General features: G+C 39.2%; 4 protein-coding genes across 4 annotated transcripts; 1 reads left to right on the forward strand and 3 right to left on the reverse strand.

Annotated features, from left to right (window-relative positions):
* Positions 1 to 8,044: 8,044 nt before the first annotated feature.
* On the reverse strand, positions 8,045 to 9,378 carry LOC143740689 (growth arrest and DNA damage-inducible protein GADD45 gamma). The gene is given in 5 exon segments (XM_077232689.1): positions 8,045 to 8,652; positions 8,756 to 8,957; positions 9,065 to 9,207; positions 9,209 to 9,339; positions 9,342 to 9,378. Coding segments are annotated over 5 exon segments (627 nt in total). The 3' UTR covers positions 8,045 to 8,538.
* A 2,696-nt stretch (positions 9,379 to 12,074) lies between these two features.
* Positions 12,075 to 13,475, forward strand: gadd45gb.1 (growth arrest and DNA-damage-inducible, gamma b, tandem duplicate 1). The gene is made up of 3 exons (XM_077232690.1): positions 12,075 to 12,280; positions 12,390 to 12,597; positions 12,712 to 13,475. Exons 1-3 carry the CDS (start codon positions 12,138 to 12,140, stop codon positions 12,823 to 12,825), a joined length of 465 nt encoding a protein of 154 aa, XP_077088805.1. The 5' UTR covers positions 12,075 to 12,137; the 3' UTR covers positions 12,826 to 13,475.
* Positions 13,476 to 14,142: 667 nt separating this feature from the next.
* Positions 14,143 to 18,699, reverse strand: nim1kb (NIM1 serine/threonine protein kinase). The gene is made up of 4 exons (XM_077232966.1): positions 18,405 to 18,699; positions 17,688 to 17,975; positions 17,265 to 17,533; positions 14,143 to 16,575 (listed from the first exon to the last, which is right to left on the reverse strand). The coding sequence occupies exons 2-4, from the start codon at positions 17,956 to 17,958 to the stop codon at positions 15,820 to 15,822; spliced, it is 1,296 nt and encodes a 431-aa protein (XP_077089081.1). The 5' UTR covers positions 17,959 to 17,975; positions 18,405 to 18,699; the 3' UTR covers positions 14,143 to 15,819.
* A 3,287-nt stretch (positions 18,700 to 21,986) lies between these two features.
* On the reverse strand, positions 21,987 to 24,394 carry ccdc152 (coiled-coil domain containing 152). Its single transcript, XM_077232967.1, has 8 exons — positions 24,145 to 24,394; positions 23,914 to 24,019; positions 23,575 to 23,643; positions 23,067 to 23,131; positions 22,862 to 22,964; positions 22,580 to 22,707; positions 22,350 to 22,445; positions 21,987 to 22,235 (listed from the first exon to the last, which is right to left on the reverse strand). Exons 1-8 carry the CDS (start codon positions 24,205 to 24,207, stop codon positions 22,110 to 22,112), a joined length of 756 nt encoding a protein of 251 aa, XP_077089082.1. The 5' UTR covers positions 24,208 to 24,394; the 3' UTR covers positions 21,987 to 22,109.
* Between the last annotated feature and the right edge of the window lie 1,154 nt (positions 24,395 to 25,548).

Here is a 25,548-nt window from a genome sequence, read left to right on the forward strand (position 1 = left end):
TGTCAAGACTGTTAAAATCACCATGAAATCAAGCATTATTTATTATAGGCTAAATGATTTATCCATGCACATGATTTTTTTTTTCAATTCATGTGTCATGATTTCATGTGTCAATGACATGATGATGTGTTTGCTGGCGCGAGCGTGGGACAACCTGTCACTAAAATGAGCAAACCACAATGATTTTATCAATTCCTGTAGGACAAAATCAAGTCCCGCCCTACATTTTTTCTTGTTCGAGAAGCCGTTTCACCAGAGCTGTGTATAAATCACCCCTGGCCTATAAAGTTGTGTCCAAAACCTTAGTGGACCTTTTTAATTGATTATTAAATTGTTTTATTTAAGATTTATTCATGCCAGTTTCCATGACAGTTTAAGATAATCTTTTCATTACTACTGGAACTGCCAGTTTGCTAAGTTTAAGTGATTATTATATAGCAAGCACAAACTAAACACGGCAGCCCTTCCGGCACAATCAGTGTCCGAATTCACTCTCTCGTTTTCATTCACTCCTTCAAGTGGACTATATGTGGAGTAGGCCTAATGTAATAGTCAAAGTGTGTGTAGATCTGATTTAAAATGGGAATGAAAGCGAGGCTGTGAGGGATAGACCTACATGCATCTCTTCAGTGAGTTGTAGCCTACTGTTATTTCATGTGTTTTTGGATTGTTCTGTTGACGAAACACTGCAGAAATTACAGGCAACATGAGCTGTGGAAAATTAAAGTGATCTAGGAGCTTTATGCAGCTTTTTACAACGAGTGCCATTGAAAACATGGCAAGTCTATCCCTGAAAGCCTCGCTATCATACCTATCATGGCGCTGCTTTAGAATAAGGTCTATAATGGGCGATTTAGGATGTCGCACTATATCGCAACTTCCGTTTCATGTCGACTTAAAAGCTTTTCTCCTTTTCTTCTTTTTTTAGGGATCAAATGAACTGGGTGGCATTAGCATGAGAGATTTTGTATCAAATTCTTAATAAAAAAAATAAAGACACAAGTGTAGCCTACCACTATGATGTCAATTCACACATGTTGTTTCTAATATGGCAATCATTTAACAATGCAACTGTGGTTAACTCAGCTGGGATGTGTTTTTTATATATATATTTATATATTAGCCTATAATAAAGCCTGTAGTTAAGTTTGATTACCATGCAATCATCCAGGCTAGCTCGACCACACACCCTGTTGTGACCATAAGATAACCACGAGGCAGCCTACGGCATTGACGGAGTTCATCTGTACGTGGCCTAAGTAACCACTAGATGGAGACATCAACACATGCTGTAGTAGACTGTCAAAAGCAAAAAATTAAAATCTATTATTATTATTATTATTATTATTATTATTATTATTATTATTATTATTATATGAAACACTAATAAAAGGGGTCAGAAGGAAAATCATGATACAATGCATCCACAATTATTGTTATTTAGATAGATTTAGAAATTTTATAGTATGAAGCTTGAAATTTCGGCTACTAAATAATCAAATCTGAATTAAAAGACCCATGTATACATTTTATATCAGGTATTTATATACGCAATACAGAAAACCTTGAAGGAAACTTTGTGAGACAGTAGATGACAGACCTGTATTTTACAAAAGTACCGCAAGAGGGCGTCGTAATACATTAATTAGTTGTATTTCTAAGCACACCAGATCTGACGTGCTTCTTCAAAGCAGATTAATTATTTTGGGCCTCTTTGAACTTATTTATTTATTTATTTATAATTTATTTAGATCCTTCTCACATGCACTCTCCAAAACAAAGCAAACTGCATGCATAATAAATGTATGCAGCAGTTCCTGAAAGGAAATTTTTGAAATGCTGCTTAATGTTATAAAAAAAAGTATTTTAAAGCTACGTAATGTTCACCCCTAAGAACATCAAAACTAACATATGCACAGTTGGACCCATTTTTATATTGCACATGACTGAAATAAACTCATATATGCCAAATACTCAAAGCTAAATATGAAGACTCTTGTTTGCCGAATTCTTAGTGGTTGTTTAAGCTGTGATAAAAGGTACCGGTGATTTCCAGACAAAAGACAAGGATCCTCTGCCCATATGGCTGCCCTGTAGGACTCTTTTGTGGAGTGATGGATATACTCACGTTAAAGGCTGTCATCTTTAAAAGTTCTTTTTCAGCATCAGACCACCATACCTTCCCCCTTCCCTCCCCGCCTCCCTTTACTGCCACGAGATGGTCGTATCTCCAAAGTGTGCCTTTCGTTTTGAACACAAATCCTCAATGCCCCTTGTCCTCTACATACCCCCACCGGTTCCAGACTTTGTATTTATGAAAAGGGGGCATCTCAAATGTCCTGTGCAGGCGCAGCAGCTGCCACCGCGACCACGCCGTTCTTTCAGAAGTTCAACAAAGGGAGGGGAGTGTTTTCTCCCCTTTTTCCTTTTGACAGGGGGCTCTGTGCACTTTTGTGTTTTAACACCACCCCTGACCCCCCCATACACTTTGAGTCTTTGAGTTTAGGAGCAGGAGAGGAGGCTGCAGCTTTTGTCTGCTCATGGACGGGGGGAGCCGCTCTGCAGCTACTCCTTTCAACCATCTGATACGGGTCCTCTGCAACCCTCAGGGCCCAAGCTGAGCCCGACAACAGAGCCACGGCACAGCTGGCCAATACAGACAAACTCCCTGACCCAAACCCCCTAACATACACGAAAAGACCACAACTAATCCGGCCTAGTCCAGCACCATCAAGAGAGACTGCAGAGGGTGGTGAGCCTCCAGCAATCTTCAAGAGCCATAACAATGTCTGACTGATAGTGCTGCATTGTGTCAACAGTTGCCAACAGCTCTGCACACCCTTGATCTGGCACTGATATGAGGCTGACACTTCTGTAATGAAACAATATATTGCGTACACATACACGCATGCTTTCTTAGCAGTGCGAGTGTAGACGGAGACAGAAGTACACAATATGCAATTAGTGATCAACACCTGGTGAAAGGATAGTTCGCCTGATAATCAAAATTCTGTGATCAATTAATTACACAAACTCTGTCTCATGCAGGACACACAAAACAAAAAATGAAAAGGAAGGATGTTTTAACTGTGTTTGCTTGTACAATGAAAGTCATTGGAATTCAAAACCACATTGAACCGCATTGACATTCATTGTATGGACAAAACCAGCATTTTTCTAATTATTGATTTGAATTTATGTTCCACGGGGTGGGGGGGGGGGGGGGGGGTAATACAGGTTTGATATGACGTGTGGATAAATGATCACAGAATTGTCATTTTTTAATTTTGAGTAAACTAACGTTTGAATACAGCAATGTAGAGTGATGCTTTAAAGGGATATTGTGTAGGAATTTCTCCCATCTAGCGGTGAAAGTGTATTTTGCATTCAAACAAAGTGTGCTCTCCAGCGACTCGCTTTTTCCAATGCGTGTTGCATCTACGGTAGCTGTCATGTACCAAAAAGCTATGACAGGATGTCTTCTAATAGCACTTTGTCGAGTTTTCCTTCGGGTGAACAGGTTTGTTATTTCAAACAAACTGCAACTTGACACAACGAACACACGAATGTTACAATATGAATAATAACAGTGCAATGCAGCCTTGTAAACTTGCCGGCGCAGTGACAAGCGCCTTTCACTGCTCTGCTCCTCCCTTTCTGCTGCTTTCAGTTACGTGACGCTGGCTCTGAACGAAAACGCGTTGTGGAAACGCGTTGGCCTAGTACTTTTTGACCCTCTCTGCTATTATAGTTTTGCAAGATGACGGAACGACATGGAAGCCTTCGTGGACAGTTTATGGGACCTACCCGTCATATGTATATAAAGATAACAAATTCTTCGTTTACGAGGATAAGTCAGATAATTGGCAGAGGTATTTGTACACCATTGAGGACATATTTATGAATTAAAATATTGATTTTAGATAATAAAATACCTAAAAAAACTACACATAGTCCCTTTAAACATTTTAGTAAAAGTTTTTTTTCACTAACTCCACACACTGCTCAAATACTTTACTCTTTCCACAAATAGCAAATTATTTCTAATTATACTTTTGATGAACAGCCTCGATCAGTCCTTGAACTTCATGTCAACAAGATGCAGTGCAATATTTGCTATTTATTCTTGGTGCGAACAGTATCTACCACTATTTAAACTCAGTCTAATAATATCTACCTTTTTACACTTAAGGTCTGGGCACACATACTGTTGTTCGGCGAATTTTCACGGGGAAAATCTTGTCATTTCAAGAGAAATCCATGCAATCGAATTTCCCCATATGATTTTGCTCATGTTTAAAAATTGGTCACTTAAATTCACCATGTTGACCAACAAAAATCTGCTTAGTTTGAAAGTAAGTCCTGTGTGAGCTGGGCTTCATTCATCACTACACTATAGATAATGGACCTTTTTTGCCCAAAAATGTTCACAAATATATCAGCATCTTAAGTGTAAACAGCCATCCGGTCCCATCATAATTTGTTTTCAAATGCTAAAAATGAAATGCTAAACTTTGATATTTGCATCATCTTTCGCCAAGCTAAGACTTTAAGTGGTCTGCTAAATCAAAATGAGCTTTATCGAGACTAAAGCTCTATGTTGAATGTTTGAGCAGGTGATGTGGAGGCCCTGGCGCTCGTGCAGGACCGTCAGCATTAGATAGGAGGGGTGACCCTCTGACCCTGTTCATAAAGACAGCTGGCTCACATAATGAGTAATTACCATACACTGCAGACTGGAGCCTCTCTTACCACACACTATAATCTGCAGGCCTGCTTTACAGCCTGCCAGAGCAATGGGGCAACACACGACCAGAATGAATTTGCCAGAAATGAACTGAAAACAATCTATATTGTTGTTGAATTTGTCCTACATTTACATATACTTCTTCTTAAATCTTGAAAAATCTCATTTTAGAATACTCAAAAGAGCATGCATGATACATACACGGTAAAAAAAATAAAAATAAACAATTTTGTTTAATACAATAGTACTTGATTTATTTGTAGTTTGTGAAATTCATTAGAAATTTCTATGTGAAAAATGTTTCTGGACAAATGTTTCTAGTGTATTAGAAGTGCACTGTAGTGTTTACAAACATAACAAAAACGTGCTGGTTTTGTTGGCATCACAATTAAAACATTCCTCCGTTGCTTGTTCCCTCATCGTTTTGTAACACCCTAGGGCTGGTTCTTGATAAGGTGTTTGTTGGGACAACAGAAATACCAATCGCGGTATCCTCGGCAACAGGAGAGCCCTTCCAAATCCACCCTTCACCACCATCTGCTGCTGTTCCTGGGGTGTCTCCACTTCGGGAGGAGGGGATGAGGGCTGGCTGAAAAGGCTACTCGAAGCCATGCGATAGGACCACTGGGATAATGTAATATTATAATAAGGTTGGGGATTGGGGTAGTGCAGCACTCGTCCACAGAGACAGCTTGCTCCTGGACATGTGTAGGCCCTCCCTCAGTCCTCGAAAGTGGCCCACCAGAGCACGCCCCTTTTGGGGGTCTTTGTGAGAGCCACTCAGTAGTGGGGGCGAGTGGCAGATATCCCAGGGGGGAATGGTTGTATAGGGACTGGCTTGTGCCAGGCACAGGGCGGCCCTGTCCCGCTTCCTCTCCTCCCACTGCTAGGCACCTTCACTCCAGCTCATTATGCACAAGAGCAGATGGAGCCCGTTTTAGTGGCCTATAGTCTCTGGGTAGGTTTTAGGTTTTAGGGCTTGGCTTTATTTGTATTCTGCAGGCGCTGGCTTTCTGAAAGAGCACAATGGGGCTCGCCTGCATGCTGACGTATTGTTCTGCAGGGGATTATTTGATTGCTTCTTTATGCTTTTGGTAGTTTAAAACAACAAAGAGCGAGGGGTAATGCAAGTTCAGCTGTTTCTGGACGTGGCAACAAAGTTCTTTTTAAAATATAAAAAAACTAATGAGATGAGTAGTTTAGTGTAAAGAGTTGCTTGTAAGTTTTGTTATATCTTAGATAACTTCTACAATCCTGCACAGTATTTTAATGTGTAGAATATGAGTATGCCTTTAAATACTTTTTAATAGTCATGCTATGCTCCTTTAAAGCTATTTCAAACAGTAATGTGCTAAAATTTCACATCGTAAACATGTAGTGGATTATAAAACATTATAGAAATGTATAAACATGCTGCAGCTTTTATTGCTTTACGTTAATTGAGGTACTTCGTGGAATCATTTATTTGTCACAACGCAGGATCATTTTAAAGGTAAAAAGTAAAAATGGTAAAAGATTTATAAGAATGGGAAAAACAAAGTTATAGGATATTTTCATTTACTTTCATATTATAAAATAAGTCAATTTAATTCAAAACATAATCAAAAGTTTGAGATTGTATGGGGGAAGTGTGGGAGGGTGACCAGATGGCACTTTCTAAACCAATCAGATGCTGTTGTTAGGAAGGTTCCGTCATCTATGAGCCAAGCAGAGGAAATCACACTTCACAGATATAAGCAGGAAGAAGTGCAGGCAGTATTAGAAGTTTCATTGAACTGATGCTGGCATTTCATTTAAGGTCATGTTATTTTTGTCATTAATCAGATCAATTTCATTAGAGGCTAGTCTATAAAATAGTCTAGATGTAGTTAGTCATTAATCTTCACCAAACATTCGTGATCTATCGCAATTAAAGATTACATCTCTGGTGAAATTTAAACATTTTCTGTATCACAATGTGGGTATTGAGTAATATACTATAATAATGTGTAAAATTGTATGTATACTCGATTATATTTAATAATCTTGTAAATAGACAACACACTTTAAACCCATATGTTGAATGTCAAAAAAATAGCATGTGTAGGTTCAAAGCAATGAAGTAAAAACCTTTCTCAACACTTGTAAAGTTTTCATCAAACGCAGTCTTCAATGAGTAACTCATATTTGCATAAAATTTTGTTATTTTTACTTCGTAATCTAAACTGAATTGAGAAACTAAACTTTTTCTCTACAGATCTAATGCAGCAAAATCTGCTGTTTACTCCTGTTGCAATTTTTCTTTCTTGCAGACTTTTACAACAAACATCAAGGACAGATAGAACTAACAAACACTTGCATGTCTTATGTTTTGGCCATCCATAAGCAGTCTGGGAGAAAGAGAGATGAAGTGGTCATTTTCAGTTAAGTCATGGTTAGCAGTGTTATTATTTAGGTATGTCCAACATTGGCCAGTAATCTGCTAAATAAACTAAATGCTGTTGTTGTTGTTTACTTTATTGCATGCATTCATAATTCTATAATCTGAATGTTTTAGTGAGTTAATCAGGACTACAATGACATCTTTATTGGTGAGATCAGGTTTGTCCCCCATTGGTTGAGCCTCATGTTTTTGGCCAGTGCTTCTGCTGAGAAAATGTCTAATAAATATGGAAAAAACGTTCATTTTAAGATCTAAATGTGATTGGTTCAGGTCATAACTTTATAGGAGATGTCAATTTCACTCATCATGAAATTGCATGCCAATCAGTCTGATTTAGAGATAAATGTACAGGCCTATATATATATGAATAGAAAGTAACAGTTTTCAATGCCTTTGTAAGAAGCTGGCTGTGTCATGTTTTGGTATGGAACTCAACTCACAAAAATTGAGAACAGTGAATACACATAATGCATTAAGTTTACTGCATCTAATGTTTGTTCTGATGTGACAACAATCTAATATCCTGGTTACCCAGGAATTCAAGTAAAAATGAGGGATCAAAAGGCATTGACTGTTTTCTGTTGATAAGTCAGTACAAATATACATACAAAAATAAGCTGCTGCACAATCAAGATGAATTCAAACTATCTTTTATTTGTATACATTTTTTTGTCTCATACAAAATATCTAAAGTGAAATCTCTAGGCAAATTTAATCATATTCACAAAATTTTCTTTTGTCTACAAAAAATAACAGCATAATTAAATATTTCGTTCTTCATTTTTTTTAAATCAGATGTTTCTAAAGTTAAACCTTTAGAAATTTAAGTTATTATTATTTTTTCCCCCTTTAATGTCATATTAATATTTCTAAAGTGAAACCTTTAGAGAATAAGACGATTCTGGAAAGTGGAAAGCACATTGCCGACAATAAGGCACGTTATATTGTGCAGCAATTTCATTTTTAAAAACGTCCGAGATGTTAAAGTCCATTTTTAAAAACGTTGCTTCGACGCACCGCCGCGTCCCCTGCGTGTCCAACGCTTGCGATATTTGCTCTGTGTAACAGAGGCAAAACTCGCTTCTCCTTTCTCTCCAAACCTCATCCGCACAAAGAATGAGGGCCATTGTGTCGCTCTCGTGGCATACCTGACCTCATTCACATAAAGAATGAGGATCATCTTGGCATGGACGGGACGAGGAACGACGTAACCGCGAGGGCCACTCGGGCCTGCCTCGCGCTGCCTGGACGGTTCAGCCTCCTCAGGAGCATCCAGGGATGTGGAAACATCATCATCCTTGCTTCAAAGGATGAGCAGAGTATTCCTCAAGGTTTACAGCATCTCAACAGAGAAGAGTAAAGGTCCAGATCAACGCTCGGGGAGAGTGATTTCAGGAACCCACTCGTTATAACTGCGACTTTCTTCACAGAACAGGTGAAGCTTCTCCAGAGCTGGATCCTCCCATGAGTCCTCAGCTGGGTTCTGTTAAAACAGAGCGGAAGAGTTTTAAAAACCAAGTCTTGGGACAAATAATTAGCTTGATGTTGCACTTAAATGTTACTTTTGAACATATCCTTAATCTCACCGTTATAAGGACACAATGAGCGTCCTCGAGTTGACCCTTGGCACCGACAAGAGCGTTGAGACGTTTCAGGTCGTTTACTCTGACGATGCTGATGTCGTTGTCAAAGCAAAACGCTTGGATCAGAGTGAAGTGAATCTGTAGAGCGACGTCACACTCAAAGTCATCAGTGGCCAAAAGGCAGAAAGACACACTATCAGGGTCCCTGTGAAGACAAAAATGGGGTTGAAATGAGTCAATCCGCACAGTATCATAATACGGATAAATATACATGACATGGGTTCTCGCATGGAAGACTTCCTCCAAACTTACTCGTTCATTATTTTTGCGCACTCGTAGACGCCAACGGTGAGGCGACCCTCCGCCTTGGCAGACAGCAGGGCTTCGGACAGGGATTTTCCTTCTTTAACCATCTTGGTTTGGATTGAAGTATGCAGTAGCTGCTTGAAGTACAGTCAGTGGCACGAGCTGAGCGAGATAAGTTGGGAGTGAATTTCCACCTGACACGCGACCCGTACTTATAGTGGGATAGTGGCACGCGTTTTCACCGCGCGTTCTGATTGGCTGTTCAGAACAATAAAGGAACGGACTTATCCAAGGCGCGTGCCTTTAGATATGCGTGACATCTATAGAACTGTAAGAAAGGATCAAACTCTGATCCTTTCACTTTTGTCCTTAATTAAACAGATCAACTTTTCAACTCAAAAGACATGGCATAAATTCAACAAGCTGAAAAGTAGGCTATTGCACACATGTTGCATTGGGGGTTGATATGAGTGACTAAAAAGTTTACATAACTGCGTTGTGACATGCTATTATTCTTTCAAACAATTATTCTAAACAGCTTTTTGTTGTTGTTATAATTATGTTCATGGAATATTTTACAGCTTAAAATGAACTAGTGAATGCAAAAAGTGCTAATTAGAGGGAAAAACTTAACCAATTTCAGAACGATAAACTCCCTTATACTAAGACTATGCGTGTAAAACATAACCTACCCTAAAATATTGACGTTAAACAAAACTATCAAAAACAATTAAAAAGTGAATTAATCAACATGTTGGCATAGGCCTATATATTCCATCAGTTATTCCAAGTTATAAATTTGAAATATGTTAACTCATTACAAATTGGTGATTTTATCAGACTTTTGCTGCTGATTTGACATGTTGAAAGTTATTTAATACCTTGGTGATCGTCTTCACATACGCGTGGCTAATTTGCATAGCCTGACTTACGGCGCGTGGCATCTGGACGTGCTTCTCTTTTGCTACAGGAAACACTCCCCATCTGCTGATGGGGGAAGATAAAGGATCAGCTGAGCAAAGTTCAGCTGTATTTAGACTTATAGCCCACCTATTTATGCCTGCAGACACAAACTTTATGGTGCCTTTAAATAATAAACGTGATATAAATATTCTTAACTGCACTTAAAACAATCGGTTTGCTGACTGTGTAAGCTATAGCTTTGCGTGTTTGGAATTTTTATTAAAATCGTCTTGAACGCGTCTGAACAAATTTTTGCCTGACTTCTTTTAATGACCGCTAAATCATAGCCTATATAGAAAATGAAATGGCTTTGCAACAGATGACTGTGCTTATCTGACTGCAGCTGCAGGAGGGACTAAGTAAAAGCATTTGTTTGATTACTCTGCTTTGCGCTCGAGCACGTTTGTCTTGGAACACCTGTCACTCTCGCGCACTAAGGGGGGTAGGAACGGGATGCCCGGACTGCAGATGTGAAAGAACAATGCATTGCCTACGTTGCAAATCTGAAACGAGTTATTTTCTTTTTACTTATTTTCTTTGTATATAAAGAACAAGCCTCTATGGGACGTAGTGTACTTTTGCAAGTGTTTAAAAAGATTTTTAAGTTATCATTTTATTGTTTGCATGTATGAACCTCAACTTGCAAAATATCAGGAAAACATCACACTCCGTTCTATTTTTTCCTGCTGCAGCTTCACTATAAGGAAAAGTTCAACTGAATCTGTTCATGCTCCATTTTGAAGTAGACACAAAAAACTTGCTCACAATAGTCATATGTGCTGCTGTGATGCGAGGGGGCAGTGGGGGCATCCTAAATGAGGCCTCTCCATCTGCTCCTGTTCTGCATGGTAACAATAGGCCTGCATCAGTCATCGTCAACCTGTTATCTCGAGCCTCTCAAATAACCAAAAAAACTTATTTCATTCGCTGCATATACATTTGCACTTAGTAATGATCTGTGATTCTGACTTTTTTCTTGACATTGACATGATGCAGTATATCAGGATGTTTTTTTCTCTCTAATGATTTCTATGCAGCTTTAAAACCACCTGTGAACAAAATGATTAAAATGTCAGTGCATATGAAACGAGTGGTTTATTCACACATTAAATGCGTTAAAGCTGCGAAAATGTCAGCAAATGGAGAATATAAGAATATAAACATTGATGAATTTTCAGGGTGGCCTACATTTGGAAAGCTGCCTCTTATCACGTGGTCTGTGGTCGTAGCAGGCCAGATTGGGCAGCGGGGCGTCATGGCACGCGCATCCTATTTGCATTTGTAAAGGCGTCTAATAATAGAAGTTTCTGAACTAACAATAGGGCCGTTTCAGTGTGTCCACAGATGGCCACACACTCCACCTGTCTTTTGCGCTGAGGGAGGGGGGATGCATGCGATCCCTTATCCACATTTGCCAACTTTCACCAATACATTATATAGGCTAAAATATAGCCTAGCCCTAGCCTATACTAAAGTTCACATAACTTTAAAAAAAAATGTATTAGTGTAATTTGATCCTCTGCAATATTTCACTTTACTAAAACACATTGCTAAATAGGCTACCTGTTACAGCCTATTTAATTAAATAAAAGCTCTTAAAGAGAAATGTATCCCAAGTATAACAAAGTTATTTGAATCTTTTGAAGAGAGTCAGGTGAGATATTATTTTTTGTTCGTGTAGCCTAAACAGTTAGTCCGGAGATAACAGAACACATTTTAATACATCTAAGACACTAAAACGCACAAAATCGGGCAAAATGAATAGGCCAAAATATGATTGATAATAAAACAAAAAGAATACTGCTTAAACGTATCAGCCTAATGCATTTGGTTTTGTAAGATGCTAAAATAATCGAAAGAATTAGTTGAAGTCTGCAGCAAGCCTCAAAAAGTGACATTATAGCTTTCATCAATCTGCCACGAGCCGGAGTGTGACAATAACATTAGCATACCAATGCACAATTCAGACGAACCAATCATAAGACGCTTCTTTCATAGCCACCACGAGCCGAAGAGTATAAAGGCAGCGAGCACACTCCGTTAGGGCACCAATCCTTTTGGATTACATCCAACTTCAGTTCTGCTGTCTGCTCCTTGTGGAATTACAACCAGCATCATGACTTTTGAGGAAGTGCTCACCCAGAAAAGCAGCGACAGAGCTCAGTGCACTGGACAAGCACTGGAAGAGGTTTTGCTTTCTGCCAAAGCGAACGATTACCTTACCATTGGCGTTTACGAATCTGCTAAAATTATGAATGTGTGAGTATGCTGTCTATTCACTTCTTTCATGCTTCCTTTTTTAATAAATCACTTCGACTGATTTAGTAGTAGGCTACATGTTATTAATTTGCCTTTTCTTGTATTTCAGTGACCCGGACAGCGTGTCTTTCTGCGTCCTGGCAATGGATGAGGATTTTGAGTGTGACATCGCTCTCCAAATCCATTTCACTCTCATCCAAGCCTTCTGTTTTGACAACGACATCAGCATCGTCAGAGTGAATGACATGCAGCGTCTTTCTGAGATTGTTGGTGACGAGCCTGAACAATTTGAGGATGCTCACTGTGTGCTCATCACGGTATGTAGGCTATAGAAAATATTTTACTCACTTTAGCAAAAGCAGAAACTATATGTGTGCATTCACAACGTTTTTGGTGTCATGCTAAATTGCATTTTATTATGACCACAACAGAACCCAGCTGAGGACTCATGGGAGGATCCAGCTCTGGAGAAGCTTCACCTGTTCTGTGAAGAAAGTCGCAGTTATAACGAGTGGGTTCCTGAGATCACTCTCCCCGAGCGTTGATCTGGACCTTTACTCTTCTCTGTGGAGATGCTGTAAACCTTGAGGAATACTCTGCTCATCCTTTGAAGCAAGGATGATGATGTTTCCACATCCCTGGATGCTCCTGAGGAGGCTGAACCGTCCAGGCAGCGCGAGGCAGGCCCGAGTGGCCCTCGCGGTTACGTCGTTCCTCGTCCCGTCCATGCCAAGATGATCCTCATTCTTTATGTGAATGAGGTCAGGTATGCCACGAGAGCGACACAATGGCCCTCATTCTTTGTGCGGATGAGGTTTGGAGAGAAAGGAGAAGCGAGTTTTGCCTCTGTTACACAGAGCAAATATCGCAAGCGTTGGACACGCAGGGGACGCGGTGGTGCGTCGAAGCAACGTTTTTAAAAATTGACTTTAACATCTTCAACGTTTTTAAAAATGAAATTGCTGCACAATATAACGTGCCTTATTGTCGGCAATGTGCTTTCCACTTTCCAGAATTGTCTTATTCTCTAAAGGTTTCACTTTAGAAATATTCATGTGACAAAAAAGAACAAACTAACTTAAAAATCCCTAAAGGTTTATAAATATTTGATATAAAAGTGAAGAAAAATATTTAAATATGCTGTTTCAAACTTTGCATTGTAGAAATAAATAAATGAGTGCATACAAACAATAAATATGTTCAAATGAATAATTGTGTCATGTGTTCTCTTCCGCAAATGACTGCATTCTTAACACACTCACACATTTGATACGTCCATATTCATATTTCGTAAATAAAAACGAGGCTGTTCGTTCAGTCCGTTCAGAAGTTGGATCGTAGTATGCCTAATATCTGCTCTTGTTCAGCTGAGACATCAATTCCTTAGTGACAAAAATACTCAGGCTGTTAAAATAATAGGCATACATGAACCTCACTGCACGCGTATCCTTCAGGCTCACTTTTATTCGCGAAAAACAATGGCTTCTATAGTGAAAAAATTTCTGTTCACAAAGTTTTCTTTCTGAAGTAACTCTGTATTGGGGGCAGCATAGTGTCAGCTGCCATCTGCATGTGTAAAGCTACAGCACAATAGTAGCGCGCTGTCCCGTTAAATTGGGGGCCCCAGCACAAGGAACTCATTGTTACCGCGGCAGATGTCTGAGGCACGACGCTACTCCATCTGCCAAGCAGCGCAGATGGGAGGTGAAGGCGGTGTCGCGGGGTGAGTGTTTGGCTGCCAATCCTATGGCTCCCTGTCAGTTGCTGTATTGTTTACAAACCGCCCATGGCTTCTGCACGGATTGCTGTGGCTCTCAGCGTTGAAAGAGGGGCTTCAATGAAAGCAAAGAGGAGCTGTAAACTGATTATGCAGGGCTGTTTTATTTAGTGAGAGTTTGTACACAAAAATGGAGGAAAGCAGTAAGGGCTGACAGACGTTTTCATACATTTTTACTTGCGAAAATAGAATAACAGGACTGAAACATAAATATGACAGGCCTATTTAAGCCTCTGATATAAACAGGTTTCCTATGTAATTACAGAAAGCAAATGATTTTAAAAGCACTGTGAACGTTGTGAACGTTTAGCAATAAATATATTAATTTTCTCATTGATTTGGTCTATTAAATATTTTGTGCTACATGGCATGATAACTGTAAAACTGTAATTACACAACTCCCACACTTTTAGGCTGAGGATTTTTCAACCAAAATGTTTATTCACCCTCATTTTGTTCCACATCTGTATAATTTATTTGTTCTGTTAAATACAAAAGCTATTTTGAAAAATGATACAGAGTTATTTTGTCCATACAATGAATGCCAATTGGCTCCAGTATGGACCCAATTGACTTTCATTGTACTAAACTATCCATTTAAAGGTGCAGTAAGCAATTTCTCATAAAGGCTGTTGATATTTGAGATCACCAAAAACAAACACACCCCTACTCAAAAGGAAAACACCCCAATCTTGATGCCGCCGCCCCCACATTCACATAGAAGCTACACTCTAAAAAGTTCAGTTTAATTAACATCAAAAAGTAAGGAAACCCGTTGCCTTGAAGATATTACAGTAGGTAAATAAACGTCATGCATAATTGAAACAATTAAGTTGTGTGGAATTGTCAAGTTCACTTAACTTAATCTTTTTCAATTACACATGAAGTTTATTACTTTATAATAATAATAATTTTAAGGCAATGGTTTCCTCATTTTTTTTTAAGTCAGCTGATCACTTTTTTCATTTTAATGACTATGGCGAAACCTTCTGTACTGCCCAAGGATATGATGGCATCAATAAGTTAAAGCAATTTGTATTACTATGATAATTCATGTTGAATGTCTCATTGTTATAAAGCTCCTCTACTCCTTCGATAACTAATTTTACAAATATGACAAGATTAAGTGGTTATAGCAATCACTAAAAAGGGAACCAAAAGAAAAAACATTTATTAGGAGTATGGTATCTCACTTTTCAGACTCATTTTGAGAGCTGGTGCTTGAAATGGGCAGAGGAGGAGGTTTAGACATTCCTAGTCTCGCATAACCAGACCTCCAGACTGACGGAAGAAGGTCTGGACTTCATCACAGCTTTCATAGGCCAAGGACCGCCCAAGAGGCCGTCTGAATTACATGTAATGCAACCAATCACAATTCGTTTTGTTACACGTCATGTTTAGGGGCGTGAAAATGTAAAGTCGATGTACCTACGATAACAGACTAGTGCATCTAATAAATTATTCATTCAAGAACGTTGTGCAAGTTTACTGCAACAATTGGGCCTCAAACTTCACATACTTTGGAAAACCCAGCATTTAGTTGATCCTGGTAAGTGCTCATTGTCACAGTTGTAAACACGGCGGCTTTCTTCTTCCATGAGGGGGTTTGGCATCACGATGGCTTTGTTTCCAGGCGGACTGTTAAAGAACACGACACACAGGTCTCCCTGACATCCTGTAGAATTCAAGCAATTAGATGACGACTTCAAAACTCCTGAAGTGTTTCCAGTGTGCCATATGCATCAGATCACCTACCGTACCTTTAAGAAACAACGCACAGTTTTGAGGAGTGCCGTAGATTTCTGTAGGCACGAAGACTGTCTCTTTTAGGATCTTTGACGACTCCACTGATTGTAGGCACAAACTCGGCTCCCCTGTTTCTCTTAACTCTGTGCAAGAGTATGCGGTAAACCCCTGTAATGGGACTGCGAATGTTTTTTCCTTGGTTATTAAGAATATGTTCCTGAGTGACTCCCAGTTTCTCCAGGATACCTTTTACCTCCTCCTGGTCTCTGTCTAACTCCCCTGGACCGGCCTCGACCAGATGAATGGGGTTGAGCTGGTATAAGGGAGGAATAGGGAAGAAGAGTTCCACTGGCAACAGCCACTCGCAGCCCAACATCTGGTCCAGTGCGCATCGCTCTAACGGTTCTGGCTTCAGTATCCCCCGGATCAGCCGCTGACATGGAGCAGATACCCAGGTTGGCAGGACATAGGCCCCGTCCAGCACACTTTGGCGCAACTTGGCCACAGTGTCAGCACGGAACGGCAAGGAGCCAGTTACCATGAAAAAGAGGAGGACGCCCATTGCCCACACATCCACAGGTGGCCCGATGTAGGACTCGTCTTTGAAGAGCTCCGGAGCTGCATAAGGAGGAGAGCCGCAAAAGGTGTCTAGGGCTTGGTTGCGATTCTTGACCCTCTTGCTGAAGCCAAAGTCAGCCACTTTAATGCAGGAGTTAGTTGTATAAAGAACATTTTCAGCCTTCAGATCTCGATGGATGATGTTGTTCTCGTGCTGAAATGAAAACACATGCAAATATATAAATTCAAGAGATTCAAAATTCTCACGCAGTGATTAAGATGATTCGGTTCGATGACATACTGTACACAATAAAGAAATGAAAAAAATAATTTAAAAAAATGTAGTATCAAAAACATTTTAGAAATGTAGTCTTTGTATTCATGTTAGTTTTATATTATTTTGAAAAGCTTTTAGAAAAAAATATAGTTTAATGGTATATTTTAAACATATTTTTGAAGGTTATATATATATATATATATATATATATATATATATATATATATATATATATATATACATACATCATGAATTATAATGTATTTTAATAATTATTATATATGTAATTCATAAATGTAAATTAAATATTTGAAAAATCAAAATATTAACAAACAGTTTTTTTATTGTTTTGTCCTGAGACATAATTATAAAAGATCATGCTTCAGAATTGAGTTTGATCCTTATGAGGGTTTTGACATTAAAATATCAAAATTAACTTTAATGCAGAAATTTTAGACATGCTGTTCATAGAAGAGGTGTATTTAAATCGTTTTGTGTGTGAACTGCATTTTAATCTGGACACAAAAATGAGCATCATTAACCCATTTAACAGTTTTACTATACTTATTATGACTTACTATTGATGTGTTTTCTAAAATCTAAAGTACAATGTTTTTGAGTCTGACCATGTATTTGACTGCTGACAGGACTTGGGCGAATACAATCTTGCTTTCTCGGTCAGAGAGTTTTCCTCCAGAACTGATTCTGGTGTGGAGGTCTCCTCCTCCAGCAAACTCAAGAACCAGGTACAACCGACTTGGCGTCTCCAGTACCTCATAGAGCTGCAATAAGTTTGGGTGATACAAGCTCTCCATGTTGGAGATCTCTCTGGACAGCATCTTCTGGGTCTGCAGATCGAGTCTCATCTTATCCATGATCTTAATGGCAACCTTGTCTAAAGGAAATGCGTGCAGAGTCAAATCTGAATGACGTCATTACACATTAATCCTGTTAATTTCTTAATTCTGACCTACCTTTACCATTTCCTAACCTAGATTCAAAAAGTCGAAGGTTTTGTTTATAACCACTTTGATAATGAAAAATCTCACCTTTGGTGAGGGCGTGGATGGCCAGTTTGACCTTCGAAAAGTTCCCACAGCCGATCTGACCACGGACTTTGTAGAAGCCCACCCTTCTGCCCACCATCAGCTCCTTTATGGTGTCTTCGTCTTTGCACATTTCCAGCGTTAATTTTTCCAGGGGTGTCAGGCACTTGGAAGGGTCTTCCTCTTCCTCTGACCCACATTCTGAGCTGCCCGTCAGGGTGTAGTGATTGTGCCGATGCACCTGTGGCGACACCTGAATTGTGCTCGCAGGCATTTTGCAGCTGCTTAAGGCTAAAAAAAACAGGAACCAACAGTAACCAATAAGCAAATTAGTTACAGCGCACAAAATTTGCTTGCATGCATAGAAATGAATGTGTGATGCATAAAAACATCTAATCTTCTTGTTCTATAAGAAAAAAAAACATATAAGCAGTACAGCAGTGAATTATGTGAAATTGTTCTTTAACAGACAGAATCAAAGTGTATAGCTGGCATGAACATATAACTGCAGCCCATGCTAACGCTAATCACATAGACTTACTTCACCTTGTTAATAATTTTATATTGTCTATTTCAGCACTGTATGCATTGAATACACTTCAACAACATTTTAAAAGTTAACAAGCATGTTGACAAGCTTTGTTGACTAAAACATCCACAGGTGTGACACTACACAACCACACTACACAACATTAGAAAATGTAAAATCATTTATCTCACCGTTGTGCTCTCGCAGTAGACTAATGCATGGCTGCTTTTCTTTTTTATAGGATCAGAAGTCAAAGAATATCTCCACATGCTTACATTTTAAGATTTGATCTAAATAAGTCAGAGTAATAATATTGAACTTATTTTGCAGTTTAAAACAATAGTCACATTAAGTTATTGTAAAGGTCAAGTAAGACCAATATGTAGATGTTCATTTTAACTGCCCTGTTCTGTAACTGCATGAATAAAAATCACTGATGTAGTTTCCCCTCAATAGTCTTCCTGTCTCCAGGGAAGTCTTCAGCTCTCTCTCTGTCCATCACGTTGTCAAAGTGAAACAGAACATCCTGGTATCATGTTTCCTAATCTGCCAGCTTTATTTAGAGCTACCTTAATCCTCTCTGCTGTCTGAGACGATGCCTGTGATAAACAAAAGGCAAGAACCACTGCGAAAGGAGGGTGAATAACTGGCAAACACGTGCATCGCTGATTCTTTTAAAGTACTCATGGGATATATTGTTATGTTTGTGCTGGTGGGATACAATCATACAGGAGGTCAGGAGACCCTAGATGTGATCGTCAGTGATCTTAATGAGGCTGATCTTTGACCGTACAGACGTTATGTAACAGCATTACTAATGAGATTACTGCAGGCCCTCCCTGACACATCAAGGGGTTTGGCCGATACTATAATTATTACTAGTCCGCCAGCCTCTCATTGTGAATGATGAGGCTTCACATTCTCATTCTGGAGCGCATGTGTGCCGCTTGTGATGGAAAGAATTGCTAAAATTGAAATAAAACAATAAAAAAAATTGATTAAAGAACTAAACAAAAATTTAAAAATGTGCATAAAGGGTAACTAAACCCCTGGTCGGAGCCTGACTCAACCCACTGCCAATATTTGAAAAATGTTGAAAAAGTGGGAAGAGCCCAGCAGAGATAGAGAGGACGAACAGAGCATATGTGAGCCCCCTGAGCGGGTTGGGGGTGGCGTGCACCTGAGACCCGCAGTGACGGATTAATTGACAGCTGCTGTCAAACTCGCTTAAATGGAGCGCGACTGGAGTGACAGAACGGTCATTTGAAGTCGAGGACTTTTCTCCCCCAACTTCACCTGAAGTGGAGGATGTTGAATTGTCTGTGGACACAGGGCCACAGGCATATCAATTCGAGCCGCTGGCTCAAACTGTTATTCAGTCATTTTGAGGTAATTCTTTCCAGGTTTATTACTACTATTACGTTCAGTATATTTTGCTGCTATGTGATAAAATATCCAGCAAATCGCGCGTTTGTTGACACTAGAGGGTTAGCCTGATAGGAAAGAACATAAATTGTGATTAAAAATATATGCTCACTCACATCATGGCGTCGCTGCGGTGGTGGAGTCCATGCAGGAAGAGCAGCTTTTGGCACTGCGTCGCTTTTCAGCACGAGCTGTGTGGAGAAGCCCATTTCCACTAAATAAAGATAAAGCTAATGCTAAAAATCATCGCTATCCTAACTGATGTAATACTATGCTACTAACTAACAATGCTTCTAACAACTATGCTAATTAACTACCTAGGCTACACGAAATCTACGTAATTCCAACTCCTGACTCGCTACAGTAGTTTTAACGGAACCAGATGCTCTTATACCAGGGGCTGCCAAGGGCCCAATAAAACACTTTAAACCCAAATGTCAAAAAATGTACTTGAATCAATGAACAGCTTTTATAAAGCTCCATTCTTACAGATCATTAACTTAAACAAAGTTGTTTTAGTGTTTAGTTACCCTTTAAATAAGTTGAAGTAATATAAGTTTCTGTCATGAAACTCTAGATGGCGCAGGCTGATCGGTTCCTGCTGCATCAGTAGCCAATGAAATCGCTGCTCAACCTTGCTACTGTTCAGCATTGGCTATAGCAGTGCAGCATGCATCAGAGACCCTCCACCTTCACCAGCTCCACTTGTATTGATTTGCTACGGGTAAATCATGTATGCTATATCAGACTGATCTCATGAAATGGCGTATGTATGACACGCCAATTCGTATTTCCATTTTTGGCGTGCTATCAACACGCATAATCACTTTTCAGCGTGTTTATCAACGCCGTTGACTTAACGTTACATCACTGTATATATAAATATATGACCTACCCCAACCCCGTCCCTAAACCTACCCGTCACTGGGGTTAACACCATTTATGAGTCTTCCCCTACCATCATAGGAAAAAAAATATCGCTCCCCAGATGTAGATATACATTTTGCTTCGTTTCGCTCGGACATTTAACTGCGTACACATGCACGCGGAATCACTCGGACATTTAATGGCGTAGACATACACGCGGAAGATGACGGTTCGTTTCGGCGCGGACATACACGCGGATAGCTAAAAATGCGTATAGATAACACGCCACTTGACTTGAAAGTGGCGTGTATGTTTACGCAAAGTCATGATGTCATGTTGGCTATATTGTGCAGCAGCAGCATGTCTTGCTCACAGCCATAGTTCAAATTACAGGGGGTATTGGGGGTGCAACCCCCCTAGATGAGACTTGGACCCTCCCAAAAGGGATGAAATTAATAATTTGTGGGGTACTGAAAAACTGTAATAAAATAGAATGTTAGCCTGTCCAAAATTGTATGTATTTAAATGCAGTATTACCATCACATACTAACAATTCAGGAAATAATCTAATAATCTAACAATCTAATGAAATACGATTTTCAAACCCTCACTCCCCATTGGGCTGTACCATTTCTCTGGTAGGTTCAGACTGTGTTCTTTGATATCACTTCACTAGCTGTTGAAATGTATGTACCTGGTGTGTCAGTGAAAAATTTAGAGTAAGTGGCTGAATCAACTTTAATCTCTGCATATAGTTTTGACTGCCATGTATATCATCATGCGTTGTGCTTTGTGGTAAATGTTATGAGCAGCTCAGCATCTAAACAGGTTTTCAGAACTGTCTTAATGTGGTTGTTCATAGTGTTTCACTCATCTATAATGAAGTCATAGTCTAGCTACCTAGCTAGTTAAAAGTTCACGCAGCTCCTGAAGCTCTCTGTACCAAGCAAATATTGTCCGTATCTTGGTGAAACTAAGCCAAGAATGGTTGCATTAATGCAAGCAGTTGTTTATTATCTCACGGAGATAATAGGTTGTTGGATGGAAACGTGCTCAAATGTGTGTTTGAACTGCTGCAGAAGCTTTCACAGAATTTCGGTTGGGCTGCTGAGTGATTTAAACTGTACTTAAAAAGTAATTTATTTCAATAGTCTGATTCTTTGAATGAACCAGCATTTTCCTGGTATTTGATGTCACGAGGCACTTCCTTTGTGTATTTGCGTGCATGTACATGTCTGTGTGTCTGAGCAAGGCACTGAATTGCCAACGTCTCTATTGATGAGATTACAAGCTTTATCTGGAACATGGCCGTTGTGTTTACAGGTGTGCGGACGACATGCAAGAGCACTCAGGCCATAATCTCCCTGAAGTCCGTGTCACCTGCCACTGCACTCCTTTTTAATTACCTCTCACATAGCAGTCTTCACAGCAATATGTTCATAAATGCACATTTAATTAAATTAAGAACATAACACAGAACGTAATTGAAAAAGATTTAGCATATATTCCAGGGGAAATGCTTTTTCAAATAAATACAACTGTCAAACACAAACAGGTTGCTGAAGTTGGCCCTCACGTTACAATGGACAGATCATAAGAGGTTTTCAGTTTTTCCTCCTCTTCAGGCGAGGGTCCATCAATCCGTAAAGGCTCTGCTGTTCCAGCTCTCTCACCCTCTGACGCAGAACCTCGATCTCTTTGTTTTTCTCATCCTGAATGAACTGGAGCTTCTGAAAGTCACAATAACAACGATACAAAAAAGAGGTAGAAATAAAGGTGTAATCATAAACCTTTCTTTCCACAATGCTATGAGGTGTTTTGACGGACGCTGCAGTATGACTCACTCTTTTAAAGATGTTCTGTGGATGAGGAGCAGAGGCTTGTGTCTGTGGATGACTCTTTGCAGACATGCTCTGTGCCCTTGCAAGCTTAGCACCAAACTGCAAATGGATGAAACATTTTTACAGCCATAAAACTAAAACAAACATTAAACAATGTATATGATTTAATAGTGTATTAAAACCCATTAAAGTTTAATTTATTTACAAAATTAGGTAACTGAATTAAATTCTACCTCCATTTGAAGTTTAATGGTTTGGCTTTGCTTTTCTTTCTCCTTCTCCCTCATCTGCCTTCTCATCTCCTCCAAAGCGCATTCATTTCTCTCATGAGTCACTTTCAGATCAGTATCTTTAGCATCCACTTAGAAAGCAAGATATAAATGTATCCTTTTTGAATGTATAATCCTGTTTAACTGTATCTATACTGGACAGTAGCTATACTAGCTGTCTCATCTGTTTTATTACGGTTGATACTGTAAGGATGGTAGATACAAAGTGTTGTGATTTTCACTCACATTTCCTTTGTGCTTCTTTTTCACGGTCTTCCAACTCCCTCTGGTGTTGATCTCGCAGCGCTTTCATTTCAGCTGCCAGTCTTTGAAGCCGAGTCTTACTTTCCTACAACCACACAGGGGGAGAATAAAGCTCCAACAACAAACACAAAAACGTGATGCAATTTTATGCTTATGCCAGCAGTAATTGAATACAGCCCCATCTTACCTCTATTTGAGCTTCATTTTCTTTCTTCATCTGAAGAGCTTCATTTTTCAGCCTTTCATTTTCAACTAGAAAGAGTTGTGATCATTTATGCACATTTTAATTTGGATTGGATTACACTGAAATGTACTGTTTATATTAAAGGGACAGTTCACCCCAAAATGAAAATGATGTCATCATTTACTCACCTAAAAGTTGTTCCCAATTAATTTCTTTCTTCTGCTGAACACAAAAAAATATATTTTGAACAATATGGGTTACCAAACAGTTAATGGACCCCCTTGTCTTCCGTAGTATGGGGCAAAAATACTATAGAAGTCAATGGGGCCAAGAAATGTTTGGTTACTGACATTTTTTAAAATATCTTCTTTTGTGTTCAGCAGAGTAAAAAAATGTATACAGGTTTGAAAAAACTTGAGGATGAGAAAATGATGACAGAATTTTTATTTTGGGGTGAACTATCCTTTTAAGAGAACAGTAGCTAGCCTTCGAGTTAAGATTATTTCTCTACCTCTGAGGTCGCACTGTTGTTGTAAGGTGTATTGTAGACCTTTGACAGTTTCCAAAAGTCCATCTCTCTCTGTAGAAGAAAGTAAACCATGTCAAAGGTGTTATAATATTATATATACTGAATTAATTAACGGGATACCTTTACGTAGAAAGAGAGCAAATTACTATATTGCAATTCAAGTATGGGGATAGAAATGTAAACCCTATAATTCACATAAACACATTAAACAACTGAAAAACTTCAACATTTCTACAATTACACCGCCAGATGGCAGCAGAGTTCAATTTTTTCCAATTCTTTGGCGAATACCTTATTTTATATCCATATTTATTGTCTTACCTTCAGTTAAATGTTTCTCCTTGTTTTGGGCGAGTTTTAGAAATCTGCTAGTCTCGTCCAGTTGTATTTCAAGAGTACTATTTTCCCCTTTCATCTCCGTAATTTTCTTAATCACACAAAACTCAGGTAATTTAACAGTTACCTCAGAACTAGCGCATTCACAGAGCTTTTATAACAACGTTCTTCACAAAGTTTACTTGAATATCTTAAATATACATTTAGAGGCCTTACATTCTCCAGTTGGATGAAATCTTTCACAAGTTTAGTCAAGTCGACGGCAGTAAGCTTTTTCATCTTGGCCAGCGTTTAACTAACGTTATAGGCAGCAACAATTATATATATTTGACGCTTAGTCGTCACTTTGAGGACAAATTATTGTAAATAATGTATGGTAAACGAGTTTCTCAACGTATACTACGGGTACGTTTTCAGGATAAACACATGGAAAGAAGCATGTGTGTGAAATAAAAGGCTTGTTCGACTTGAACCGGCGCTGCGCAGACCGATCGGTTGATGACATCAAAGTACCGCGAGAGCGATTCAAAAGCATAAGGAGCCGTCTGCTCTCTAATCGCTCTCGCGGTACTTTGATGTCATCAACCGATCGGTCTGTGCAGCGCCGGTTCAAGTCGAACAAGCCTAAAGTAATAGAGTGCCGAAGTTATGACGTCACTTTGTAGGCCAAAACACGAAAGTGAGTTAGCATTTTAGCACTTCCGGTTCCCTCGCCCGGGTTTTTGCTAAATCGCCTGAAATAAGGTCTGTGGTTAACAAAGCCTCTAAATATTTTCACGTTTTGATCTATGACATAAAACACACCAATAACCTGCTTGTGTTTTTTTTAAACTGTGTTGTGTCTGCTTGTGTTTTTTAAAACTTGTTTAAAAAATTTTAAATTTTGGATTAACTTGTAAAGATTATCTTGATAGACAAAACGTGTAAGGGTCACAACTCTTTGTTGAACACAGATCTTATTTTTTTTGCGATTTTCCAAAAGTCTCTGGGGAAAATGCATAGCTTTTCGATCGAGGGAACCCATGCGCTAACTTCCGAGTTGTCATACAAAGTGACGTCATAACTTCGGCACTCGAATTATCCACCACGTGATCCCTGGTAGTAGTATACAGAAACGTCTTAAAGGGATAACTCACCCAAAAATGAAAAGTAGCCCATGATTTACTCACCCTGAAGCCATCTTAGGTGTACATGACATTCTTCTTTCAGATGAATACAATCAGACAAATACAACTCTTCCAAGCTTTACAATGGGAGTGAATGGGTCTATGTATTTGGAAGTTCATCAAAGCGCATCCATGATTAAAGTGCTTCACGCATCTCCGGGGATTAATAAAGGCCTTCTGAAGCAAAGCAATGCGTTTGTGTAAGAAAAATATCCATATTTAAAACTTTATCGACTAAAATAACTACAAAAAAGTAACCCTTGAACTTGATGCACAACGTAATGACGAACGCGGTTGCCCAGTCCTGTTTGTTTGAACCGCGAGAGGGGTCAAAGCTTACGCTACTCCTACATCCTATGTCATACATCGTCAAGTGTTACTCTTTTGGCGAAAGTCGACTTGTGTTGGCCGGGAGTATAACGGGAGTTGTAGGTCACAGAGAGCAAAACCAGTA

The sequence above is a fragment of the Siphateles boraxobius genome, unplaced genomic scaffold (genome assembly GCF_051911475.1).
Source record: "Siphateles boraxobius isolate OS27281-9 unplaced genomic scaffold, OSU_SipBor_1 18, whole genome shotgun sequence".
Lineage (NCBI taxonomy): Eukaryota > Metazoa > Chordata > Actinopteri > Cypriniformes > Leuciscidae > Siphateles > Siphateles boraxobius.

Bases quoted from the DNA above. Each gene is read 5' to 3' on its own strand.
- nim1kb (XM_077232966.1), bottom strand. From the start codon at position 17,958: ATGCCTGCGAGCACAATTCAGGTGTCGCCACAGGTGCATCGGCACAAT. The intron at 17,534-17,687 runs GTGAGATTTTTC...CATTTCCTTTAG, and splicing joins CATCCACGCCCTCACCAAAG to ACAAGGTTGCCATTAAGATC. The intron at 16,576-17,264 runs GTCAGACTCAAA...TTTTCATTTCAG, and splicing joins TGTCAGCAGTCAAATACATG to CACGAGAACAACATCATCCA.
- gadd45gb.1 (XM_077232690.1), top strand. From the start codon at position 12,138: ATGACTTTTGAGGAAGTGCTCACCCAGAAAAGCAGCGACAGAGCTCAG. The intron at 12,281-12,389 runs GTGAGTATGCTG...CTTGTATTTCAG, and splicing joins TCTGCTAAAATTATGAATGT to TGACCCGGACAGCGTGTCTT. The intron at 12,598-12,711 runs GTATGTAGGCTA...TGACCACAACAG, and splicing joins CTCACTGTGTGCTCATCACG to AACCCAGCTGAGGACTCATG.
- ccdc152 (XM_077232967.1), bottom strand. From the start codon at position 24,207: ATGAAAAAGCTTACTGCCGTCGACTTGACTAAACTTGTGAAAGATTTC. The intron at 24,020-24,144 runs GTAAGGCCTCTA...TGTGTGATTAAG, and splicing joins ATTTCATCCAACTGGAGAAT to AAAATTACGGAGATGAAAGG. The intron at 22,446-22,579 runs GTAGAATTTAAT...ATCCATTTGCAG, and splicing joins CCATTAAACTTCAAATGGAG to TTTGGTGCTAAGCTTGCAAG.